Consider the following 27,572-nt stretch of genomic DNA (forward strand, 5'->3'; position numbering starts at 1 on the left):
TTTAGCAGAGTAAGACTAGAGGGAAGGCAGCTAGTATCACCACCCACCGCCAACTCTTGGGCTACTCTTTTACCAACGAATAGTGGGATTGACCGTCACATTATAACTCCCCCACGGCTGAAAGGGCGAGCACGTTTGGTGGGACGGGGATTCGAACCCGCGACCCTCAGATTGCGAGTCGAGCGCTTTATCCAACTGGCCATGTAGGGCCAAACTTCTTTACACAGACATTTTAAACCCAATAAACGAATGATTAAGATCCCTGCATAGCTCAAGTATCCAAGTCTTTATTTTTTAATGCAGTGAATGGCGTACTTAATATAGTTGCACAGTTCAACTTCTGTGGTCAGTTTAGTAAATGACATATTAAACTCTTCTGCACGTGCTTACTTTTTTATAATTTTGTTAATCTTAAATATGGTCAATTAAGTACCTTTGATAAAAGTACAGCTTCCCAATTATATTGTACATGCAAGAAAACATCAGTTGAACTCTCTTGCGTAATCCAGCTTTCCACTGATCTTGTAAATCCAAGCAAAAGACAATTAATCTTTTTTTTAACACGGATCAACTTTCTAATTATGTTGTCAATGAAGAAAAGGCTTAGTGAACTCTTTTGCATAGTCGGACTTTCTAATAATATTGTAAATAATAAAGCCAGCTAATCCTTTTTGCGTAGCATAACTTTTCACTAAAGTTATAAATCCAACTGAGAACTTGCCGTTGAAAGCTTTTGTATAACCCAACCTTACAATAACATTGTAAATATGTAGCTCAACTTTTCAGTGATATTTTTAATGTAAGATTTGGTTAAATGAACTCCCTTATTTAGCCCATCTATCCAGTAATATTGTCCATTCAAGCGACGGCCAACTGAGCCAAAGATAAATCCAAGAAAATACCAATCTAATTATCTTGCTTAGTTAAGCTTTCTAACAAATGTTGTGGATCTAAATTACGTTTCCTTGCGTAGTCCTACTTTCCAATCATGTTTTAATTCTAAGAACTGGCCGACTAACCACCTTGAATAGCCCAGCTTTGTAGTGATTTTGAGGATTCAAGTGATGGCCTGCTGTGCTCAATGGATAGCTCAAATTTCCAATAATGATGTAAGTGTTTTCAAGTGATGGAGCCCAAACTTATATTATTTTTGTAAGTCCTATTGATGATCGATTGAGCTGTTTTGGATAGCTCAACTTGACAATAATGTTAATCCAAGTGATGATCGATTGAGCGTGCCTGCACATTACAACTATATAATAATACTATAAATCCAGGAGAATGCCGCTTGAGCTACCTTAAATAGTCCAATTTACAGCTAGGTGACATAAAAATATATTAACATTTAAAGGGAAAACCTTTACCTGTATGACATTGTTTTTACATTTATTTTTCCTTGCATATTATATGATTAACTTCATTGTTAGCTGCATAAACACTAAAAAATCCAAGTACATAACACCAATTTTTTTTTCCTCCGTTACGTCAGCGGTAAGTTTATGGACTTAAAACGCTAAAATCAGGGGCTCGATTTCCCGCGAGAGACATAGCGCAGATAGCCCCGAGTGTGGATTTGTGCAAAATAAACAAAAAACTCATTGTCTTTTCATGATCTTTAAGAGATAATAAAATTGACAAAGTAACCTGAATGAATTTAGGTTGAATAGAAAGAAGTACTGCTTTAGATATTCTTAAGCTATTTGCATCACACAAAGTACTTACTGTTTATATATAGTTTTTATAACTTTCTTTTTAAATTTAAGGAAGAAAATGATGCAAGTAGGAAAAAAGCTACCTTCGTGGATTTACTGTTAACTCCTAATATGAGAAAAAAAACATTAAATCTATATTTTATTTGGTAAGTTAAAATCTTTCATATATTGATGATAGATATTATTACAATAAAATGTTTTAATAAGAAACTCTTCTTAATGATAATCTAGAAACTTACAATTATTGATAATTTTGTAGTCCTTTGAGGAATGTATCGAGTCGTATTCAACTATATCGAATGTTGAAATCAACTGATACATAGATGAATATCCTTTCAACTCTACTAAACTTTTTGTATTAATGTGTAAGTTTGCTTGATGATTCGTTACATAATATCGTGTCTTCTACGTTCCCATCACCTTTAATTTTATAGCTTTTATATAGTAAATGTTAAACTCTACATTTTACATTATGTTTTTTAATTAATTCCTAATACTTGTCATCAGCTTCACCAGTTGACGTTAATTCTAACGTTAAAAGATACCAGAACTGAAATCGCTATACTTAGTTCATCATTAGATCCATGACGTCAAATAAATGCTGCACACAATCCTTTAGATTCGGGAATAATTTATCTTCGATCATAATCAAATTAATCACGTCCATAATTTCCTTAGTAAAAATATTATTAGATTGTTAAACTTACACGACTGTTTCAATTTAAGTATAACACGAGTGTTAAATTTACTTATTTTTAGAACCGTTAATTTATCGCAGGTTTGTTTGCATAAATGTTCTGAAATCATACGTTGTGTACTTCAATTATTGTAAATTGGCGATTGTTATATTATTGCGTCATGTTACTATAACGTTCTAATTTTTTTTTAATTGAGAATTATTGCATCATAATATCTCGTAGTGTGTGGAAAGTTCAAGGCCTCTGTCAGGCTATAAATACGCATCCAAAATGTAGTTCGAGTTAGTTACATAGTTATAGGTAGATAGATCTAGACTGCGTGATTGTGAGTTTAGCCATAAGTGTATAGTATACAGTGGCGACTTTTAAAATGAAATTATTATCACAGATTGTATTGTAATAACAGAGTAGAGAAGAATAATTCGTCTTGTCAATTGTGTTCTAAAGTAACCGAACCAACCTGTGTGGTGTTTGACGACAACAGACAATTATTTAAAGCTCTGGATGAAAGTATGGTTACCAACAGTGTAACGTAAGTGAAATTATCACTGGCTGAATGGTGATAACAGAGCATAGAAGAATAATTCGTCTTGTCAGTTGTGTTATAAATTAACTGAACCAGTCTTTCTGGACTTTGATGAAAAGAGATGATTATTTAAAGCTATGGATAGAACTTTGATAACTAACAGTCTAAAGAACATTTGTATATACGTTTGAATTGTTTTAGTATATCAATTTCAAACAAGTGGGCTGTGTGCTGTTTGTTTGTTGTTGAAATTTATCGCTAAAAAGTCCCAGACACCTACTGTAAAGAATTCGGCCCATACATAAAAACATGACACAGATGTATTATAATCGACAATTAACTGAGTAATGTAAGTGTTCCTTTTTTTCTAGGTCCATTAAACAAAATACCATGTTCCTTAATAGTTGTAGCAGTTTAATGACAAGCCAGTCTTGAAAAATATTAAATCCAATAAGGGTCCATGGCCTTGAGTTTTTATATTAGATGCCTTATCAGTATTACCAGACCTGACACCACTGTGCAGCATATATGATTTTAATTCATCTAATTAACACAAGTATTGAGAGTTCTATGTAAGAACCACAATTTTTTTTAGACTGTGTTTAAATCGCGTGCTTTGTGTTTGATATAGTGGATCTTTCAGTATTATTTTGTGTTTTTCAAAGAATTATAATATTCAGATATCATTCATCAATTTGTACCAGGTTCGTCCTGGCCTTTGTCTACTATGGTTTATCACTGAACACGAATAATCTCGGTGGTAATCCGTTCCTTAACTTCTTTATTGCTGGAGCAGTGGAGTTCCCTTCATATGGTGCTTCTGTTTTTGCCATCAAGTATTTAGGCCGTCGCATTTCGGGGATGAGCACCATGGTTATTGCTGGTTTAGCTTGTGTATTAACTATTCCCATTCCTGATGGTAAGGTTCCTAACTTGATAGTTAACATCAAAATATAATATGCGAGACTCACCGTAGTGATCATATGCATATCAAATAATATGTCTAATCACCTGACTGTTGTTTTGTATAAAAATAAACTCAGGAATGCAATTTACATAGCTACATTGTAGATAAGCATGATTTTCTCTTTATTTTGGGCATTTTTATGCACTTAAAATAATACAATTCTAATATTTCAGATTACCAGAATACAGTCTGTTCTATCTTGAGTAACAATAATATCTCCTGGGTTGTTTTTAGTCTAGCATAAAAGGAAATAATATCTTTATATGTGGTAAATGATAAGAAATATCACAAATGAAAGTTTTATCTAACCTTTGTTTCTCTATAAACCATAATGAAAGTTAGCATTAACTAAAGGTTAAAGTTCATAAAGCTGACTAGGCCACTACTAAATATTAGGTCGTCAAGAAATTAATGTCGCATTTTTGGAATGCTTTCATTAACCACCCCCCAAAAAACGTACATCACGTACAATAGATAAACAAACCGCCTAAGCATCACGTTAGTGTAGCCTATATAATGTGTAAAGTTTAGTATACTCTAATCCCTTATAGTGATGGCACACGACGACACACACATTCGGCGTGTAATGCTGCTTGAACACAAAAAGGGAAAAAACGCCTCTGTAGCCACAAAAAATATCAAAGTTTATGGAAATGTTTTGAACGTTCGTAAGAGTCAACGATGGTTCAGCAAATTAAGTTCAGGTGACTTTAGCCTTAAACACTGTGATGGCAGGGGTCAACATGTTGGAATTGATATTGATGATCTGAAGACGCTTGTTGAGTCTAACCAAAGGCAACACTCGTGAAATGGCCCTGAAATTGCTTTTCTCTCATGAAACAATACGTAAACATCTAAGGAATATAGGAAACTCTACAAAGAATGTGTTTGGTTGCCTCACGAACTCTCCGATGATCATCGTTTCCAACGTGTGAACGTTGCTTCGTCTCTTCTGGCGCGTAATGCGCGTTAACCATTTTTGGAAAGAATTCTCACTGGTGATGAAAAATAGATTCTCTATGCGAATATTAAACGCCAAAAACAATGGCTCAGTCCTAGAAAAAATCCACATCCGGCCCCAAAACCTGTACTCCATCCGCAGAAAGTGACGCTTTACATTTGGTGGGACATCAAAGGAGTAATTCATTTAAAACTTCTCAATCTACAGCGAACTATCAACTGGAACGTTTAAATCAAGCCCTTCATCAGAAACGCCCTTCACTTGTCAATCCGAAAGGTGTTCTTCTTCTCCACGACAATGCACGTCCACATGTGGCACATTTGACACAACACAAAATTATAGAGTTGGGTTGGGAAGTTCTTCCCCACCCACCATATTCTCCAGATATGGCACCATCAGATTACCATCTTTTTACTTCGTTGCAACACCATATTAATGGGAAAGCGTATGCAAATGTGGAAGGTGGTTAAAGAAGACATCGACATGTTTTTGCTTCAAAGCCAAGTCATTTCTTTAATCAGGGCATTAAAAACATGATTGTAAGATGGAAAAACATCATCGATAAGAATGGAGACTATTTCTCTCTCCCCGAGTACCCTTTACTGCGCATAACATAAGGTTTTAGTGTCTTACATTCAAAATTTTATTAAACTACTTTTTGTTTATGTTTTACCAATTAGAATAGCATAAAATCTTAGGTAATATTCCATATTTTAATGGTATAAAATTTTTAAGTTTTTAATTCTACAAGGAAATGTATAAAAATAGACTATTAATAAACAGGCAAAATAAAAGCAATGACTTTTATTTATAGCTTAAAATATCTTTAACGAAAATATATATATATATAATACAATAGAAAAGCAAAGATGGCTAATCCTAAATTATGTCTATTCTGAAGAAAATTTTTATTAAAGTTTTAAATTGAGTGACATTTTTGTAAATCCTTAACTTAATTAGTTGACTGCCAAAAGGATTATGTAGATGAGAAAAACTAAATCAATATATTTGCCTCTTGTTCTTCTCTGTAAATCCACATAGTGAAATCATAAGCTTTCGTTTTATAAAACCAAGTTTATATTAACGAAAACCTATACTTTAACCAATTCTGTATTCAAATGGATAGATATATAACAATACCTAGTTAACCCAATTTTCAAGTACTATTTCTCTTCTAACAGACCTCCTAAGCCTGCGAATAACTGTATCCATGATTGGTAAGGCTTTTATATCAGGTGCCTTTGGTATCATGATTGTTTATTCTTCTGAAATATTTCCAACCGTGGTACGCAACGTTGGTGTTGGATCTAGCTCCACATTTGCTAGAATTGGGTCCATGGTGGCACCATTTGCAGTCAAAGAACTGGTGAGCTTATATAGAAAATCTTACATCTAGCCAAATATCTTCTGCTTTTCTCCCACACCCCGCATTCTCTTCTCTATAAATCCAAATACGTTCTACTTAGAAAGTCTTAGTCTGAATTTGTGATTTCGGAATTTTTTTCACTAAACATATCATAATCTGTATTTAAATATTAATCATCTACTAAATATCAATCATTTTATTAGTAAATGTAGGTACCGTCTATATTGCCAAATAATCCTAGGTACGTGTATGCGCATGAAAGGTGACAGTACTGATAAAATTGTCAAGTACACTACCAGAGTGAAAGTAAAAGAGAAATATTCTGATATTTGGAAATTGGTAAGTACTATTCTATAATCTTCTTAATATATGGCTACTTTTGTATCTTCCATCTTGTAGGGTAAGGTGACCAACCCAAGGGTCCCTCTAGGAATATTTGGAGGATTTTCTATTTTTGCAGGACTCTTAATTCTGCTCTTACCAGAAACCAATAATAAACCGCTATCCGACACTTTAGAAGAAGGCGAGGACTTTGGAAAGTAAGTTGTTTTTCATAATTGCTGTGGTGATAGCAGAAATATATGGGACCTTGTATGGCCTAATGGTTAGGGCACTCGATTTCTAATGTGCAGGGCGCAACTTTAAGTTCTTTCACCAAAGTGCTCGCTCTTTCATCCAGGGGAGCGTTATAACGTGACAATCAATCTCACTTTTTTTGCTGGTAAATGAATAGCCCGAGAATTAGCTATTGGTAGTATTGAGTCTCACCTCAAAATTAGGTATGGCCAATACAGATAGTCGTTGAGTAGCTTTGAGCAAAATTCAAGAAATAAATAAACAAACAAAAAATATATATACTTTTATACTGACAGCAGACCAGTTCAAAGAGATTAGACAGTGATCCATCCTTTAGCATTCAAAAACTACAAAACAATTCAGGAAAAGGCTATAACAACTTTTTATTTCATCTTCTATTATCCAACTGTGTCGTACTAGTACATAATGGAAATGACTTTCAGTATTGTATAAACGTTTAGGAACAACTAGTATGCGTCATCGAGGGGTTTATAAATAGACTAAAGTCATAATTTCGGTGTTCAATCTCAATGTCAGTAACGATGTGATGTGATAGAAGGTAAATACTATCACTTTTTTCCTGTCACATTTTCGAAGTTATATTTTCATTCTTACTCAACATCAGCTGTAAGTCCTTCGGTTTGACGGCAATAAGTTTACGGACATACAACGCTAAAATCCAGGGTTTGATGCCTCGCACAGGACACAACACATAGCCTAATGTAATTTTGCTCTAAAAAACGGAAGTGTTGGTTCTGAGATAGCTCTCACTTGCATGTCAAGTAATGGTAGAGAAAAATAGAAGAGCTCTGGGATTAACTGTGAAAGTGATTGTTCTCTATGGTAAGGAATTTAGCTAATCATCGAAATCTCCATCAAACGAGTAATTTCTTGCCTTTTATATTTTTTAGTTAATCATTAGTTGGTTGGATTCCTTAATAACTATCTGTAGAGAATCTTTACAGATCAACAAACATCACATATATTTAGGACTTTGCATTTTATGTGTGTGTGCATATGTACTTCTGCACATTGAACTTTGCTCCAGTCTTTGAGTAACATGTTTTGTCAAAGTACAAGGTTTAATACTAAAAGCAAAGCCACAATGTGCACAGAAATTACAAAAATATGTATATCAACTATTGTATTCCTGCATACAGTACTTTTCTTCTTCATATTACCTTTAGACTGACCTAAATACCTCTAACTTTAAAATCAGAAATCCAATCAAAATCGGTGTAACCTGCTCTTACCTGTGAAAAATATATACACTACAATGGATACAAATAGAACAGGGAATACATCTTTATACAATACCAAATATTACATATAAGAATTACAAAAATGTGCAAACAAACAACTCTTCAATAAATGCTAAATAAAATAAAATCTTTAGTTTACATACACACATAATAGAAATGAAAACAAAGCACCCTAAAAAGTAAATTAAAACATAAGATTGAAACTAAATACAGTGCAGTAACATTGTCAAAATCGAAATTGGACAAAAATCCAGGGATAACGTTACTATACAAAAAAATGTTAAAATCTCTTATACAATACAGCCTTTTACAAAAACACATTAAAATACAAAATTTACATAAAAATTGAAAATAAAATGTGCAATATAATCAAAATACAAGATAAAATCCTTTATAAATCCCAGAAAAAATATTAAACTATCCTTTTTCCATTAAATGCAAAACACAAAAAAGGAGTATACATAAATCTCTCAATGCTTCAACAGACTGTCTTCCTCCTGACTGTAAAATACTAAAACCTCCATTCACGTAACTGCTTAATCCTGGAAGTAACACTTTAAAGCCATTATTTACTAAAGCATAAGATACTATTTTATTTTAGTTGGGGTAGATGCTAACCTCAATTTTCTGACCATGGAAATTCATTAACACCAACAGCTCACTTCCTTTCAGACAGATATTTAGCACAGCTAAAGGAAACTATGAAGCAATATCAAACATGTGTTACTTCTTGTCTTCAACTGTACACTTACAGAATTGAAAAAACAAAGATTGTTTTTCTTCAATTCTGTAATGTTAAGAATATATTTAGTAAAATTGTATGATTCTCAAAATACTTAAATCTACATTATAGAGAATATTCAATCATAACCAAATAAAATACTTGGTGCACCTTCTTTACATTTGGTATGCTACGTGTTCATATGTTCATACACTGTTAAGTATCTAGGTGTCATCTTTAATAAACATCTAACTTGAGAATCTCGGATAAAAGCTCCCAATCACAAGGTCACTCAATGTCTCAATCTCTCATGATGCCTAACAGGAACCTTCCATTTTAAAGCACCTCTTCTTTTATACACATATAAGTCATTTTTTAGCCCTGTATTGCATATGGTCATAGTGCCTAAATATATATTTTATATTTGACTTATAGTTTTCGAACAATGCCCTATAGATAGATGGTTTTCAACATTACACTTCCTTGTCCTACAAAGGAGCTGTATGATAGAATCATTTTTCTTCTATAGTCTTACATCTATGCAAACGTCACAACAAGTATGCTACTAGCTGATTATTTTTAAACCTGTATGTTATATATCTTCCAATTCATTATCCTAATATGTGATATTACTGACCTTATTTCATTATCATTGGCATCAGAACCAACAAGAACTCACAATCCAACCAATACATGAGCTTCCAGTAAAGCATGTTTTAAGGACAGAAATGCTTGCTCACACTCCTCGATCTACCTAAATATGCATTTGCTTTAATGAAAAAAGATAATGGCTTGGCGACCTGTGATAAGTTAGCAAGTAGCACTGATAATACAATGCAATACCCATGAAACTGGGGAAGTTTTGCTAGGTCACAACTTCATTTTGGGGTTGATATTAACTCTCCAATCATGTCTAGCCTATCACTTAACCAGAATACATTCATTGTTTAAAGGCCAGAATAGTGACTTCATTCAGAATGTCTGATACATATCTAAATTAACCAGTGCCCTGAAAGCTCTTGTATCAACCAGTAATTCCACCTAACTCTTACACAATGGAAGTAATGCTAGTGATGCCACCATTTTCAGTAACCTTCTCTTTTCCTGTCATTCTTGTGACTGTTCCAGTGCAAAGCTGAACATCCATGTTACCATAGTTACAGAAAACACCATCCAAACTAAAGCTTCCTGATTTCTGGACAGGAAACAGTGTATTTCATTTATTGGCTCTATATCCACATTACATGTTGCCAACGTGCTTTATCTTGTTATTAGTAAACCACAAAATGTCATAGGATGCAGCACTGTGATTCCCTATTTAATATACACTCGTGCAGTTTACTGACCTTGGGATCAGCCTGGCTGGCATCAAATGTTTTATCTACTCGTGGAAACACTATTCAACTGATGCATTGTCAAAACTGATCATAAATTTACTTAGTACATTCATCCTGAGGATACAAATGGCAGAACCTAGGTCAATGACGACTGCCTTCATTCTAGGGTTAATATTACCTAGACATGGTTGGAGACATGCCTCTCCAGTAATGTCTAGTCTATCGCTGTTCACCAGAAGGAATCCAATGTTAATAGGCCAGAATAATGACTTCACTCAGAGTGTCTGATACAAACCATAATTCTGGAAGCTCATGTATCAACCAATAACTCCATCTCTTGCCCTTGTATCTTTATGGGTGCATACCAAGCAACACCCAACCCTGATTGATTTGGGCTGACTACCAAACCTTTTCATACACGCTGCTCACTGCACCTTCCCACGTCAGTGGCCAGACACCCAGACCCAACTCGAGCTCCATTAGTTTCTCAAAGTGGAAATAGCAGTAGCATCATAAGGTATGGGCAGTTCACTTTGAAGTGATCCTGCTGCCCACATCCAATGCGTATTTTTTGGTTCTCTTTTCTGGAGCAGTGTCTAGTCAGAAGCATTGGCTGTAGTACAAATATAATGGAAGAACCAGTTAATCCCTGCTCATTCACTGGCAGCCAGTGAAGTTGTGTCATAGTACTAAGACGTGTTTGCTGCTGGTTTGCCTACAGCAAAGCTCAAGCTTGGTGTGAGGACTCACTAGGTTAGGGTAGCTTGTTCAAGGCACAAAAACTACAGCTGTTGCTGTAGGTTTCTTCCTCTCTTGCTTGCAATCTGTTCATCACTACAAAAGTTGCTTCTATTGTGGTGAGAATTTGTCTCACACCCAAGTGATGCTTCATTATCTGACTTAGTAGTCATTCAATGAATTTGTCGATGAAGATATATTTGCAACCTGCCAAAGGTAATGCATGCAATGCCTTCGCATGAAATTGGTAAAGATCGCCTGCATAAGCAACCAAGTTTCTGGGAGAATCCCTCTTTTCATCCTTGAATTGGTCTAATGTACAGATTGACTCTCTGCCAAAATGAAACGTTACCACAGCTCAGCTGCAACTGTATTATAATAATATAGTAGCAGCTCCCTCAATAATCGAGGGTTAGATGATCTAAGCTCAAGGTCAGGCATTGTGTCATCTGTTCCCGAGTACAGCCATTCCAGGCAGGTAACTGCCTAAAATGATTCAAGAAATGATCCAGGTCTTATTTTACATCACCTTTAAACGTAATAAGCATGGCGTTATTGAATTGTATGTATAACCACCGTGAAGTAGAAGAGTTTGGTAACACAGCTGTAATCGTGATTCCACAGTATCAATAAAATGGTTACTCGTTCATCAAACTGTAGAAAAATCTTACATAAATGGAACTTTAACGGGAAAAGAACGTTTCTTAGACTGCTTCAGCATGTGAATTTTGTGTAGAAAATGAAATCACTTAACTTCTAAACTTTTTTTTAATTTTTGGTGTCTCTTACAATTATTAGCCAAAGAACGCAGTTACTTACTGACCTGCTAGTGGTAATCCCACTATTATCATTAGCCTTCATTGTTTTCATTTGAAAAAAGAGAAAATATTGAAGTTTGAAACTCTCCGTTTGCATATACACTGAACATATAACGAGTATTTGTTATTCACTAAGAGCTTAGTTTATTCGACTGTTTAAACTTCCATATAATTTATATTATTATATTAATGCATTATTATTATTATTAAATGTTATTTTATAGTTGTGTGTTAATAAATTATTATTTTTATTTATATTTTCAGAAAGCATTCCGCAAAAGTTTCACCTTTGGAAAAACAAATCGTCTTTTCCACTAAATTATAATGGAAAATTTGAGTGTTTTTTATTGTTTTTATAAAAGATAAGTAAATAATTTTGTGTTATACATAAAGTGAATAAAAACTGTTTAAACTAACAAACAACAACGATAAAACTTTCTTGAATGTATTCACCCAGGATAAACAGTGCATTAAGCATTAGTAATATTAGTTGAACGGGATATTATAATAAGAGAAAACATTTGTACACTGTTATGTATTAGTATTGGTTTAATCTAACTTTATTCTAATATAGACTGTCTTTATACGTATAAATCCCTTTCGTTTTCATTGTTCTATCTTGTTTTTCCATGACTCCATAACATAGCTCAACAATATCCCTACTCTATTCAGCTTTAATGCAACAAAAGCTATCCTATACATACAAAGTTTGAACCTTCTGTTCAATAGAGAATGGCATATCTTATAAACATCTGAAATAATTCATATCTTAATAAAAGCTCCTTCTTTGTGAACTATGTTAAAATATAGGTATTTAGTGAAATTGTGATATATACTGTCTTTAGACTCTGGAATTAAGGTAGGTTTCCCTTAGAGTCACGTGTTGACTACGGCATTTGTTGGAAAGTACGTACCAATATTTCCACGTTACATCACAAAAATAGCATAAACATTTACTAAAACTCAGTTAAATTTAGTACACATCACAGACAAGACAACAATAAAAGAGCAACTGTCAGATAGTAAAGTATATAGTATATAGACAGCTCCAGGTATAATTGACAAGCGAATTGCGAAAGTTACATGTTATATTAAAGAATGTACATGAAAAATCAAAGTTAATGTGTGTACGACAAAAGTACATATTTGTATTTACTTTGATAATTTGAATTTGTTTTAACGTTTTGTTTATAATAAATAAGGGAATATGGAAAAGTAGAAAAACGTAAAATCATATGAAATGTAAACGTGATAACTTGTAAATCTATATAAATTCATCATCAACATTTCATCAAGAAAAAAAACATTTTTGATGTAATCATCATAAAATGTGTATTATGATATGTTACTTATCCCTAATGAACGTGTACTTATATAAATTTAAATAAAATTCTTATCATACAAAACCATAATTTTGTTTTGTAACTCTTATTGATTTCCACAAAATAACCCAGCTTTTAAAGAGGGACTTTCTAACTGTAGTTTTGACCATAGCAATCATCAATTCGTTAATCATTTAATTTCCATTGAGTTTACGATTACAAGCTTTGAAAAAGCAATTTAACAAAAATGCTATGATGTTATAAGTCATGTTACACAACAAAATATTTCCAGCTCATTGTTGATTTTAGCTTTTGTTATGAAATTAGAATCATGTATTGATAGAATCCTCATGAACTGTGTGCTCTCCCATTTTTCTATTAATAATTCAGATTTGTGTATATTCTCCAGTATTCCCCAATTACTGACTCATATTTGTATATGTTCTTCAGTTATTTTTCAATTACTGATTCAGGTTTATGTATGTTCTTCAGTTATTTCCTAACCACAGGTTCAGATTTGTATGGACGTGAAAAACAACTTCGAAAACTCCCACGATCAACTTTTCTCAGGCTTTGGTTAATAAGCATATTAAATATACATATAGTTTCATTTTGAAGCAGTTACCTTCGCTAGAAAAATACTTCTCTCAAAATGAAAGAAATTCAGCTTTTTGAAATCTTGTTTTGTTAATTATATTAATGTTTTTATTGCATTCTCGTCCAATATTATTTGTATTGTTTTTATTTTACTTTCCAAATGAACATTAGTTTGTGTATTTCTAGTTTATTTATGTAAAGCGTTCGAAAAAAAAGAGATGGATTTCCTGTCACCGATCTATTTTGTTATCCTGGGAAACTAGTGTACATATTTGCTCAAACACTTTTTGTTTTGAATTTCAACTTAAAATTAAATATTTATTTAGTTATTTTGAAATATTTTCACTTTCTTTAACAAATTTTTGCCTGGAATTTCATTCCAAAAAAGGTTATTTAATCTTTCAAACTACGGTTAAGTAACGTGTTTTATATGTTGTGCATTTTCTATGGACTCTTTGTCTACGTTTGTAATACTTAGCAAGGATCCCGTAACGTTGTATTAAAAACAGAACTCCATTGAAAATTCAGCCCATTGATTATTTATTCAACAATTCCTGGAAGGTTTTGGAACTCATTTAATAAGTTAACGATAAAACATATTGTGCACCTTAGCGATGTGCGAGCTGATATCTTTTATAACAAGGTCACATCCATAGCAATGGAAAGGGGGTAATAATAATTTTTTTAACAATTGTTAAAAGACATGTACAGATAGTTGTCAAGGCTAAAACACTTTCGGTTAAAGCATTTAGAGGAATTCGTAAGAAAAAGAAAGTGGTATTTTGTAACTCAAAATATTTAACTCTATAATGATAGCATACTGAAAACAAAACTCGTATCTTGGTAAAGGCCTTTTTTTTAACCTTGAAGGTTTCGAAGCGTGACGACAACTTCGGTTGTAATTCTTAAAGTTTCTGATGTGTGATTCTGGTACACACACCATAGATATCCATACCCGTAAATCCGGTTTTAAACTGTCCTGGAAACAAGCATGAATCTGCATGACAGTAAGTTTCGGTCTTCACCTTCTTTGTTAATATAAAATAATTTGCCAACAATTCAATAAGTCATTTCTTTCTTTTCATTTTAATTATTATATTTCAAGATCATTTGTGTTTTCCATGTTCGTACAAGTTGTGAAATCAGTTTATAAAGTATTAAAGTAGAATTAAATTAAATTATTTAATTAAAAGTTAAAACACAAGTCATTTAGTAACGCTTACTGTAGCTTAGAGGCAAATTATGAGAGCTTCTAACGCTTAAAATCGGTTTCGATACCCACTGTGCACAGATAGCCTATTCTACTGAACTTAAAAGCAAAAACAAACATTTCGTCGACAAAAACGTTGGAGTGAAAAGCATTTAAAATGTTTTGTGCCTAATGTTTCGAAATATATTTCTATAGTCATCAGCAAAGTCTGACAAAAAGTGTATCAAGATATCTTAGTACAAATGCGGTAAAATCCAAATTATATCTTAGATTATGAAAATTAGAAAATATTGGGAATACCTGATAAGTTGAATATGTAAAATAAACTGAAGTATAGCTTGCATTATTAAAACACATTTTAATATGAAAAGAACAGTGCTTATAAAGTGAAACACTTTTTAAAATATCAAAAACTGGAAATGAAATATTAACATATCAGTCGGAATACAAGCAATAAAATTAGAACAGTTTTAGTTGAAAATATTGATATTTATTGATATTATTATAGGGCGAGAAGGCTTTCTTTAATAGGAATTTCAAGGTCTGTAGATCCACTTGTAACTATGGTAAACTTGCTCATTGCCATACCATGACTTGTGATAGAATTGTTTAGGTAGAGAATTATATTTCGACAAAGGCAGGTTACACAATACCCTAAGCGTTGGTAAACTTGGATTTTTCAATTTCGTTTAATTTTGCTAATAATTTATGACCTTACATGGGTCTATGAGCCATAAATGAAGACGATAGTTAGTTTTTATCTTGAAAGAAGTTTTTATTCGAAAACTAGGTTTAAAGAAAAGGTTAAGCTGACTCTGGAGGTGTATTTTATTTTTCTTCGTTTATGAACTTGTTTTTTCAGCTTGTAAATTCTGAGAACCCGTTAACGGTAAACACATTTAAAGAGGAAATTTTGAGACAGTGCATGGTTTGATATAGGTTCGAACGTGTTGTCAAGGGACTTGTTGGACAGTGATTTCATTTTAAAGGTTTGATCATAGAGGATGATTTCTTCATGTATACGGATGTAACTACAATGAAAAAGCTAAAGATCTTGTTTAAAATAGATATGAACAGATTACGTTTGAAAATAACTAGAATAAGGCTGCTATAGATAGAACAGAAGCAGGTGGGAGTGTTTTTATGACATAAAGATGTACAAAAAATATGATATTTTTAAGTTATCTTGCTAATCAGAAAAGGGGGCTATCCAGTTTTTTCTTCCTCAAAGCAACAGGAGTTTAAATATGCCAGAAATTTCGGAACATGGTTGACATAGAGAAACAGAAAAAAACGTGTTATCTAGGAAGAGCTTATTTAAGACCGGCTTGGAAAAATGGATGTCAATTGCCTAACTACGTGTCTAAGTGATGATTGAGTAAAATACTGGTCAAGGTTATTCCAAGGGGAAACCCATGGTGATATCGATAATATCGGTGAAGGTGAGAAAATCTGTGGAATTGGGTATGTATATCGGTGTGTGTCGGAAAGAGACAATGGAAATATTTCTAAAGAACACTCTATCCAGATAGAGTTTGATGCAGAGGAGTTCGATATCTATAGACCAACTATACCATATTCATTAATATAGGACTTTTTTTTAAAAATTTCAGAAGCAAATTACAGCTAAATCCCTATCTAGTGCATTAGATTTCATATTTATATTCCATATACACGTTACTTGTGTATAAACACTCCAAAACTTACAGGTGTCATCCATGTTCAAATCCAATACTCATTTAACATTAAAATCACATATGTTAAGAGTTACTAATGGCAAATCGAATCTTTTATTAGAAATGTTGATACACTAGAATATCATCTTTTGTATACAAGCAAAAACAAGCTATTCAGCGCAGGTAAGAATTGAAAGTAAGATACCTGAATTATAAACACACCCTAATTAGAAGAATCCAGCAAAGGGGTTGAATACTTATGCAGTTGAGAATATTCTAATTTTCTTTGACAATCTAACCTACTTATATAATATCGGCCTTTTTTTAGCTTTCTCAGTTTGGAGTAGATTCTAGATATAAAGTCCCATTTGAAAGTTTCATGATTGCAAGCTCAGACGGCAACAAAATGTAGAAAATATTAATAGAATAGTCTTTATGGCAACCCTAAATCAGTTCAGGTGCAAAAGATTAGTTTGAAAGGTCAAAAATTAGTGTAATGGTCTCTGTTTGTGTGTGTAATCAAAGTGTTTTAACTTGACTTCAGAGTAAATGATTCTGTTCAAACCACAACTCACATAGTGATACGACAAACTAACCATGAAGACTAAGGAGCTTTCCAAACAAGTCAGGGCTAAAGTGGTAGAGAAGCACAGATCAGGAGAATGTTACACGAAAATAGGACGACTTCTTTAATTGAAGAAGGTCTCAGTATATAAGCCGAAACATCGTCCTCTTTTCACTCCACTCAGTTCATTAAAGTTCTAAAACCTTCAGTTTATAAATTTGTTTGAAGGTTTTGCTGACATTCAACATTCTTCACAAAAAAATGTTAAGTTTGATTATTAAAGTTTTGAATAAAAACACGTTCATTAAAAAAATACATTATTTGTATTTCATCAAAATGTGACATTATTGTTAGGGGGAATACTTTAGCAAGGCACTGTAGATAATGCCCATTTATCATAACTGTGGTATTTTTCGGCTCGTGAATTTATTTTACGGTAGTCAATTAGTGTATACTAACTGAAGACTTAAAGATAACGAGCTACGAATCATGTTTCTCCTTCCCAAACTCGATCCCAGTTCAACATGCAAAAAGAGAGGCGAGAAACAAATGCACGATTTCAAACAATCTTTAATTAACATAAAAACAAAACCACAGAGGAAATGTTTCTCGTGGATGTATGGAACTGACAAAAGATGTGTAAGAAACCTTTATTTGCTTCTCCTACCATTGAATGTGATATCCCTTGTAAGTGAAAAAAATTAAATGAAAAGCAACACCAACTGAAAAAAAAAATACCCATTGAAAAACAACGACTTAAGTGAAAAAAAAACAGATAACCTAATTACTTAACCTATAAATTAGGCCAAACTCTGACTCCCTCAAATGTTTTTTATGTTTGTTTGTAATTAAGCACAAAGCTACACAATGGGCTATCTGTGTTGTCCTCACCAATAGTATCAAAATCCGATTTTTAGTGTTTAGTTTATTTGTTTGTCTTGAATTTCGCGCAAAGCTACACGAGGGCTATCTGCGCTAGCCGTCCCTAATTTAGCAATGAAAGACTAGAGGGAAGGCAGCTAGTCATCACCACCCACCGCCAACTCTCGGACTACTCTTGACCGTAACATTATAACGCCCCCACGGCTGAAAGGGCGAGCATGTTTGGTGTGACGGGGATTCTAACCCGCGACCCTCAGATTGCGAGTCGAGCGCCCTAACCACCTGGCCATGCTGGGCCCAATTTTTAGTGTTATAAACCCTCGGGCTTACCAATGAGCCATTGGAAAATATTTCCTACAATCCAAAATTAAAGTTAAGATTAAGTGAAAGTAAAATCCAAGTTACGTGTGAATTCTGCTAAAGGTTACATAAAAATAAGATTAGTACTTAAATTGTGAATTTTAAACAAACCCTGCCATCCTCAGAAATTGAGGTCCATATCAAGGACCAAAAGTTAAATTAAATCAGTTCTCTGAAGAAGAACATCAACATGAAAACAAAAGTTAAAGTTAATCAAATAAAATTCTTTCTATGTGGACTGTGTTGTCTAAAATAAAAACAAAAGTCTACCAAAAATCGACTTTACATTTACAGGCTATCATGCTTAAACTGAACATGAAAAGTTTGCTACATTCTAAAATCCGAATGTCTACAAAAATCTAAATCTCCCACGGCAAACCTGACCCTCTATCTTAAAAAAATAATAATAATACACACAAAGCCAACTTTGCTTCCGGCATCTCACAGTCTACATCGTATGCAAATGGCGTGGTTGCCCCTTTGCTATTATCCGATTCGCTAACAAGAAAAACAGCTGTTTCTCTAACCAGTTTTACAAGTTATCTTTCTCAAAAGAGAACATGGATAACAACAAATTACGAACACACTTACCTTGCACGCTAGCATAAGGAAAACAGAGTAACTTACTTGAGCACCTCACTTCATCCAACTTGAAAACAATGAAAAATATAGTAATTAAAAAACATTATTATTAATTAAGGGAGTAGAAGGCCCACAGTATATTTCTGTACTAACATTTTCTTCTCCACTTTCCTTCCAGACACGATTGGCTATTCTTGCCAATGGGATTTTAACACAGTGATTGCTGGAACCAGAGCTGCTCTTTTACCTCCCTCGGGGTCTTCGTGGGGAGTGCCACCTTCTCCACCCCTACCTCTGGAGTCACTGGAGAAATTGCCGTCAATGTGTAGATATCAATGTCTGAGTGCAAATTGTAGGAATTGCTGTCGCAACTAGTGTTTCCATCAGTAGTGCCACGGATCACTTCTGGTGATGAAGCTGTGAGAAAGGCTTACTATGACAAGTGATGTGTGATAGTTCCACCAGAGGAGGTTTGACATCCCATGCCTGATTATTTCCCAAAACACCCTCTGACACGGCACTAGTATTTGGACCTCTTTGATTTATTTGTTCTGCTCCGTCATTTAAAGGGGTGCTGGTTCTGAATTGGCTAGACAACTGTCACACTGGATTTAATGGGCTCATATAAGCCCATGAAGGTTGGCTTCTTAGGTTCGATGATTGGGGCCATTATTGATGAGGCAACAGGTGGTGTTTTCTAATGCTCCAAGTCCAGGGGACCAATTCCATAGTTGCAGCCTCCAGAGCCTGCAGGTCAGTTATACCATCAAGCAATGTATCTTCAACCATAGGCACTGATTACAAAGTAAGGCTTGTCCCTAGTGTGAGAAGCAGTGCCAGAAACTCTAAAACATCTGAAAAGTCAGTTAGTAAAATAGTTCCATTAGTTCCTTCCATGTTCAATAACAGTTGAGATGATTTCTGCATCAATGATAATTCTGGATTACAGCTGGCAGGTTAAAACAATAAAGCTTGCCATTATGGTTAAGAACGTGATCTTAAATAGAAAACGTCGGGACTGAAAATACAAGGTCAAAAGAACTTCGACAGGCCAGAGAAACACACCCAAAAGTATTTGTTAAAGTGATAACAGCCGGTTATGAAAATACTTGTTTGTTCTTGGAATCCTATCAGGACAAAGTGTGAAAACATCAAAATTAAACCTGTGGTCAAGCTCCTTGTCTACAGGCTTATTTATATGTACTCACACTTATCATACCTGTAGAACACGATCCTTACTATTTTCAGACCACAATTATGCAAGCATCACGAGCCCCAAGCTTGACCTAAACCTCAGCTGTCGCTATGACCTCACGATGGTCCACAAGTAATTTGTAAACTCACTACATACCCTCCATTGCCAACATAGCTCTGGTCAATCTGATAGGAAAGAAGTAAATGGTGCGAGAGTATTCACACTCACATCCATTCCGAGTTAGATTGATGCTCTTATGATTCCTACGGCCATTAAACGTTACCAACACTTATGCTTCCTCTCCCGTGCAGCTTTATTCAGCTACAAGTTCAGAACAGAGTAGAATATCTACACATCAAATGATGGTGTTATATCTCGCTTCAGCGTTACACGAACAGTCTGCATTTTCATGCATTCTAACTGGCCTTGATAAATGTCAAGAATATGTTCAGAAAACTGTGTTCTGTATAATGGAAAATATTTCACATAAAAATCAAGTATACATTCTCTATGTTTAGTGATACTGTTTATGAATTTTTACTTTCATAAATAATTTCACCTCCCTCTCTCCCATTTCAGTTCTGCCCGACTGAAATGCTACTAATCATAACTTGCAAATCACAGATCGAAATGTGTTTTCTTGCAAGTCTCATCTGTTACACACACATATATCACCAGAAATGTATGTTTACATACATATAAGTTTTCAACTTCCACATATCGCCATACAGTCGATCCACTCGTGTTGGATGGCATCACAGCAAAAATCGATTAAAGAAGATCTACTCCACTGATGTTAGTCATCCATTCCATATTCTGTGCTTGCTTATGGAAAATTCCCTCACTACACATGGGGAGAGTTATAGACAGTTAAGAGCACAACAGACTCCTTTCTCTAGATAGCCCAACGGTTTGTTCGGGAAAACTGCCGCTAACTCTGATGACGATTTTCACTCGGGAAATCGACTCGTGCACTCGAACAGCAAATGTCGTAATACTCTTTTATTGCTAATTTCTCGACCAAATATCGTCCAGCTGTTACGGTGTTAATTGCACAGTGACCTGCACGCATGGTACCTCGCATAACCGGCGGCTCTGTCATTATTGGACTACAACATGACTACTTTAGCCGTCACATGAGAGGTGATCGAACTATGTAGTGCATCTTACGTCACAACTGAAAACACAAAATACGGTCCTGTACAAATAACAGAAACTGGTACTGTATAATTACACGTCATAACTCAAAATCTTTGAATCTATGACCTTGACCTTTTTCTTTATATACAGTGTTTAAGAACATTAATTTTCATGATGGTTAGTGTAAAGGGATATATATAAGGATGAAAGATTATAAAAACATTAGCTTTTGGGCTCTTACTGTAGAAATACGTGGATAAATATGTCGGGAAATTATATATGTGTTTGCTTCATATTTATAGAAGCGCACAAATAAATATAGTTGGAATATTATAAATATACTTAGGTAGTTTTATAATATAATTGTAGAAATAACAATAGAAATATATTATAAATAATTATAATTAAGGTACATATTTTGTGTATATGAATTAGCATGAACCAATACTTAATGATTAATAACTGGCTAAACACAAGACGTAAATATTACTAATGCTGTACCTTGCGTTTCCATTAATGTACACCAGATATGAAAACAGTCAACTAAAAATCACACGAAGTTACAGCTTACACGTTAGACTTAAGCTGCTGTGCTAAAACCAAGGCTTATGTTGTTCTTTTGTTTTCTCCCCTAGTTATATTTTGTAAAGTATACATAAAGTATTTCGTGAATACAATGATTAGTAACTTGTCTCATTATCATATGAACTACCCTTTAATTTATTCAGTAACTACATTTGTTGGTTACCTACAATAACAAGGCATAATGTATGTTATACAGTTATAAACACACCCGCAAGATTAAAAAATTGATTTTTATTTTATTTCTTATAAATAAACACTAATAGCTATACACATAGGGAACTAATAAATGTTCATGAAGACTGCGTAACTATTAAATATTTCACGTTAAAAGTACAGTTACCGTTCTGCGCTTGAAAAGCATGGATTTAGTTTATAGAAAAATACAGTAAAAATTCATAGATTGTTTTAGCTTTAACACCACAAAAATTTCGCTGTAAACTAAGATACATATCACTTGAATCTATACACGACCTTCTACCACGAAACAAAGCATTTTCGTCTAATAATTATGAAAATTAATGAACTGATGACTTTAGTTTTCCACATAAATTGACATTTGATAGCTTACAATACAAATCTTAAGTTTCAATAAATCAATTTTACGAATTTGAGTATCTTGTTAACGTATCTAGTGAGAAGACTAAAAAATTGGATTAATTTAAAACTTTGTTAATTTACGATTATGTATTTTTCTGTGTGTGTAATAATGTGAATATTTCAATAAGGTACCTAAATTCGGCTCTTCTAGGACTTTTTATTTTTTGTTACAACCGATCAAAGTAATTTATATCAACGAACGCTTGAATAAATATTCTGTCACAATAACAAACCCGGAAACTGGATCAAACGCAGTCTAAACATTACATAGACAAGTAAAACTCATAAAATCTATATATATATATATATATATATATATATATAATAGCCAAATGTCTATCTGTCACGCTCTGTATCTCCTGAACAGTTAATCGTAGATATATATCTATATCAAAATGATTCTTTTCAAGAGTACATTACAGGAAAATTAATTTCTTGCAATTCCTAAAATTTCATATCGATATCAACATCGATCCGTTAGTCTTCGTATTTACAGAACGGCTTGTTTGTTTGTAGTTAAGTACAAAGCTACACAATGGGTTATTTGTGCTCTGCCTATCACGGGTATTGAAACTCGGTTTCTAGCGTTGTAAGTCCGCAGTTACTGAATGGTCAATCTGAGAAAAACTTATTAAGAACAAAACTGTTTCTTTATGTGATAGAATATCACGACTTCCTCCGTTGACTGATTGAAAGAAATAGTTGTAAGATCGGAGCATGAACTGGAAAAAACGCATATTATATTCATGTCAGTATTATATACATGCAAGATTTTCTTGGACCACATCAAATAAACTGATATGAATTGAATTGAATATCTCCTCTTTGACACTTCTTACAGAAATGACATCTGTAAAAAAGTGTTCACTCCGGTAGCGATCTTTTCTTGCGCTCAATAAAATTACAAGAAATGGTAACGTCCAGCGAAAAAAGTCCCAGCGGCTACTTACCGAACCTGAGTGCTTTCTTGTGCTGGGTGCACCCACTGAATCAAAACCCAAGTATTTTTGCCAACAGTGCTTTTCAGTCAGTCCCCTTTGCTTAAAAACAAACGCAATGCAACTTTCCTTGTTAAAATAATATATAGGATGATGTGTGTGTGTTTTCTTATAGCAAAGCCACATCGGGCTATTTGCTGTGTCTACCGAGGCGAATCGAACCCCCGATTCCAGCATTATAAATCCGAAGACTTACTGCTGTCCCACCGGAGGACCATGGAATGATAAAAGACGGTTGTAAAGGCCCACTGACAATCATATTGCATATACGTTATGATCCAAGGCACTGGGATAGCAGCACATGTTTTATTTACTCATCACTATATTTAGGAAAAACACCGTTGAATTGGTTCAACTGGTATCTCGAATTCTATCTGATTAACCTGGAGAATACTTATTGTTTATGTTTATTTATTTGCTGTTAGGCACAAAGCTACAAGCTATATTTTATCTGCCCATCGTGGGTATCGAAACTCTATTATTAGCGCAATAAACATATAGATTTACCATTGAGTCCTAATAAACGAACAAATAAAGTTGTAAGACTATTAATATTATGCACATTTTTACATCATGATTGTAAAAGAACAATTATGAATTAAGGTAAAATATTAAGAAAATATTTAGATATCTTAGTTATCATAATATGATGTTTTCGAATTACCACGAAAGACTAGACCAATGCCATCGGCACTTAACAGTCCCTAATTTTGAACTGACAGACTGCGGGAAAACACCCATCTCCAGTTTTTGGGTACTCTTCTCTAATCGTATAGTGTAACTTAATCATCACTCTTATAGCGCACCCATGGCCCTAATTTGCGGGGTGCGTTTTTGTGGCCAACGAGGTGCGAGGCATGAACCTTTAGATTCACTACCCAGCACATCAACCTTTAAGCCATGCACGTTAGGCCCTATTGTACACTTACCTGAAACCACTTGCCTGTATGTTGTGCATCTAATCTTTAACCTTCAGTTGGTAGAATGGGGTCAAAACGACTCAATAAATTTTTCAATTATATATTCCAATTCAGTTAGTGCTACTCTTTATCCGATATTTTCCGTACTCTATCCTCAATCAGTTCTTGAGTGTTGAGCAGAGTGGATGTGCTGTTGCACATGTTACTGTTGTAATCGTTTGTTTGTCGCTTTTGGGTCATTCTGACCCCACCAAATTATAAAGATAACACCTTTGAAGTTTATTACACATGATACAAATATTTTACCCTACCAGTTGAGGGTTAAACATAGAGAGTATTTGTATTTATTGCAAAGCTACCTGCAGCCATCCGTAAATTTCAACTGCTAGCCAGAGGAAAGTAACTTACCACCCATCATCCATGCCATGCTAAGGGATAGACTGTCACTGTTATAACATACCCACAGCTTAAAGTGCGAAGAATTGTTTGAGGTATACCATGGATTTGAAGTCGACCCACCAGCTCAGAATTCCAGAGTTTTGCCACAGGGCCAACCCACTCCAAACATAGATAATTTTTAGGAATCGTTTTTGTTGAAGTTTGATATCACACTTTATTTCCGGTGTAATATCTTATATAAATAGGGAAAATAAAATAAAATTTTAACGAGAAATGGGGATCGTTGGTTATTCGTAGAATTGCTACAAGAATTATCCAAAAGAAAATAAATACTGCAATAAAAAATAAATAAACAAGTAAAGTGATACTAGTTGGATAGGTTTTAAAACGATTTTCAATCCCTTCTTTGGCAAATGTAGACTGCTTCATTTAGCCATACCGATCACATCGCCAACCAAAGTATGAATTGAAAGTCGTTGTAGAATCTATCCAACTTGTATCACTTTACTTGTTTGTTTACTTTTTATTACAACAACGATCCCTACTTTCTGTTAATTTTTTTCCTATCTATTTGTTCAGTTTTTATATCTCAACAGAATGAATACAACATCTATAAACTTACAGTATAACCATATCCCTGATAGCTATAACTTTTAGAAGAATTAAAACCACAATCACAAATTCATAAAATGTAATCCTTACTTTGGCCTACAGATAAGTGTATAAAGCTGCCAAAGTAGGGATTAGATGTTATCAATTAGTGATTGTGATTTTAGTTCTTGTTTCATTACTTTTTATAGCGGATCCCTACTTTATTTTAAAATTCATAATTTATAATACTCTTGCTTGTTTAATTTTTGTGTTATACCTGTATAAATATGTACTTTACCTTCAGAAACTGTCGCGAGTCCATCCATCGATATGTAGCGCCATCCGTTGTATTGAATTGGTTTGAAAAGATATTTAAGTACGTGCATGATATGTTTATCATTTATGTTATACCTGTTATCGGTCAAGTTTGTCAACTTATTGTTTGGATTTTGTATGATAAATGGGATATCCCAAAATGCGTGCTATGGCCACAAACGTTATTCGTTATGACAATGAGTTGAGAACTTGTACTGATAGTCCAAGCCCTCTAGGCGCTAGCCCCGCTGACGTGATCTGGTAGGTATGTAGTAGACGAAAAAGTTGCTTTTTTGAAAATTTTTGAATTGTTATACCGGAAATGCTAGCAGTCTTTTTTAAGCTAATTATTAGTATATATGCGCATAATATATCGTAACCAATACTTTGAATGATCGTTTTTTCGCTTAGGAAATCGGTAGAGTGTTTTTTCGACGTGTGAATTATTTGGAATTCTTGTCGATCCCTATTATTAAGTACTACTGTGCTTGAAATAATATTTTTAATCGATTTATAGCGGTTTTGATTCAAATACTACTTCGCAAGAGCTACAAATCTCACCCTAAGTTTTAGAGTAGTATTATACAAACACCATTTTGAAATCTGTAATAGAAGATATTACAATGCAAGAAATAATAGTGACGGAAATTATTAAAACTCCACAGGTATATATTGTTAAATATTTGTCCAACGGTTAATATATTCATCAAAATAACTCAATTTAGTATTTTTATTCAATTAATTAAAATTATGCAGGAACTAAATTCTCTATGTAAAGAAATAACTTGAAATTAAAAAGTTTCTCATATACAAGGGCACATTCTTCCTTTCTTTTTCTTCGTCTGTACTGCAACCACCACTATCTTTTCAAAAGCTGAAAGCGACAGAATATTCGACTTTCTTACAATGTAGAACAATATGGAAAATTGATCGTTTAGTTCACACTACGTTTTTCCAAAGGTCGATCACCCAGCGATTTGTATATCATTCACGATATTCTTGATCTTCTTTAAGAAATCAAGGGCTTTTTGTCAAAAGTTAACTTAAAAATCAAGCGAAATAACTGTCCGTAACATAATTAAACAGTCTCAGCTTATCCTATGTTATCATTTATGTCTTAAGGTCGTCCGAACGTTCAGAATAATTAATGTACACAAGTAACGGCTAATGTGATATCTGACCAACAGATGCCAGGACAATATACCTTTTTAACTTCGTTTTGTGTGTATATATTCGTGTATCTTGCATTCATTATCATGTCAAATTTACTTATTGCTCGATTTTGGTTTATTCTTGTTCAGATGTAGTTAATTTTGATGGACAAGTGAGCCTAACACCCTAGTTGAATTATCGTTGCAACATGACGTAGCGTGGACTTTACTATATTTGGTCAAAAGTAAACAGTCGTTACGACAACAACACACACAAAACATTCATTCATAGCGCAGAGGATACATTATTTATTTGTACAGGAATTTTGACAAGTTTGGAGAAAAACAAAAGTTAAGAATAATCTTACTCTACACCACCAACCCCTTGTTTATTCTTTAACCGAGGCTTAACCTGCGTTTTTATTGTGCTTTAAAAGTTGTGACGGATTAATATTATATAGTTATTTTAATAACGAGGTTTGTTTAAATCAAATTTATATTTAGAAATGTACATAACTTATACTGTTAAATCTGTATTCTGAAATACTCGCTTATTCTCTGAAGTTGTAAACGATTCTCGAATGTAAGAATCAACAATATATGTATGTATTTTTGCGTAACATTAAGTTTCGAAAAACTCTCTTCACGCCTATAAATATAACGAACGCAAAGCGCCTTAAAAACAGTATCTATTATTGGTTTGCTATAGTTGGTGTGCTATAGACTTCGGAAGCTATAGCTGTGACTGTTATAGCGTTTATTAATCGGGAACTTCAGATACTTGACCAAAAACATTTATAAATGT

The 27,572-nt window shown here is 33.7% G+C and overlaps 1 protein-coding gene across 3 annotated transcripts in view; it reads left to right on the forward strand.

Moving 5' to 3' along the window:
* The window catches only part of LOC106476681 (organic cation transporter protein-like), a 25,479-nt gene extending 13,064 nt beyond the window's left edge, over positions 1-12,415 (forward strand). For all 3 annotated transcript variants that reach the window (XM_022381376.1, XM_013937319.2, XM_022381377.1), the window contains 5 exons: positions 1,764-1,858; positions 3,641-3,855; positions 6,046-6,230; positions 6,630-6,769; positions 11,947-12,415. In XM_022381376.1, coding sequence (XP_022237084.1) covers positions 1,764-1,858; positions 3,641-3,855; positions 6,046-6,230; positions 6,630-6,769; positions 11,947-12,007 — 696 coding nt within the window. In that variant the 3' untranslated portion in view covers positions 12,008-12,415. The remainder of the gene's footprint in view (positions 1-1,763; positions 1,859-3,640; positions 3,856-6,045; positions 6,231-6,629; positions 6,770-11,946) is intronic.
* The last annotated feature ends 15,157 nt before the right edge of the window (positions 12,416-27,572 follow it).

This window comes from Limulus polyphemus, unplaced genomic scaffold (genome assembly GCF_000517525.1).
Source record: "Limulus polyphemus unplaced genomic scaffold, Limulus_polyphemus-2.1.2 Scaffold158, whole genome shotgun sequence".
Classification (NCBI taxonomy): Eukaryota; Metazoa; Arthropoda; class Merostomata; order Xiphosura; family Limulidae; genus Limulus; species Limulus polyphemus.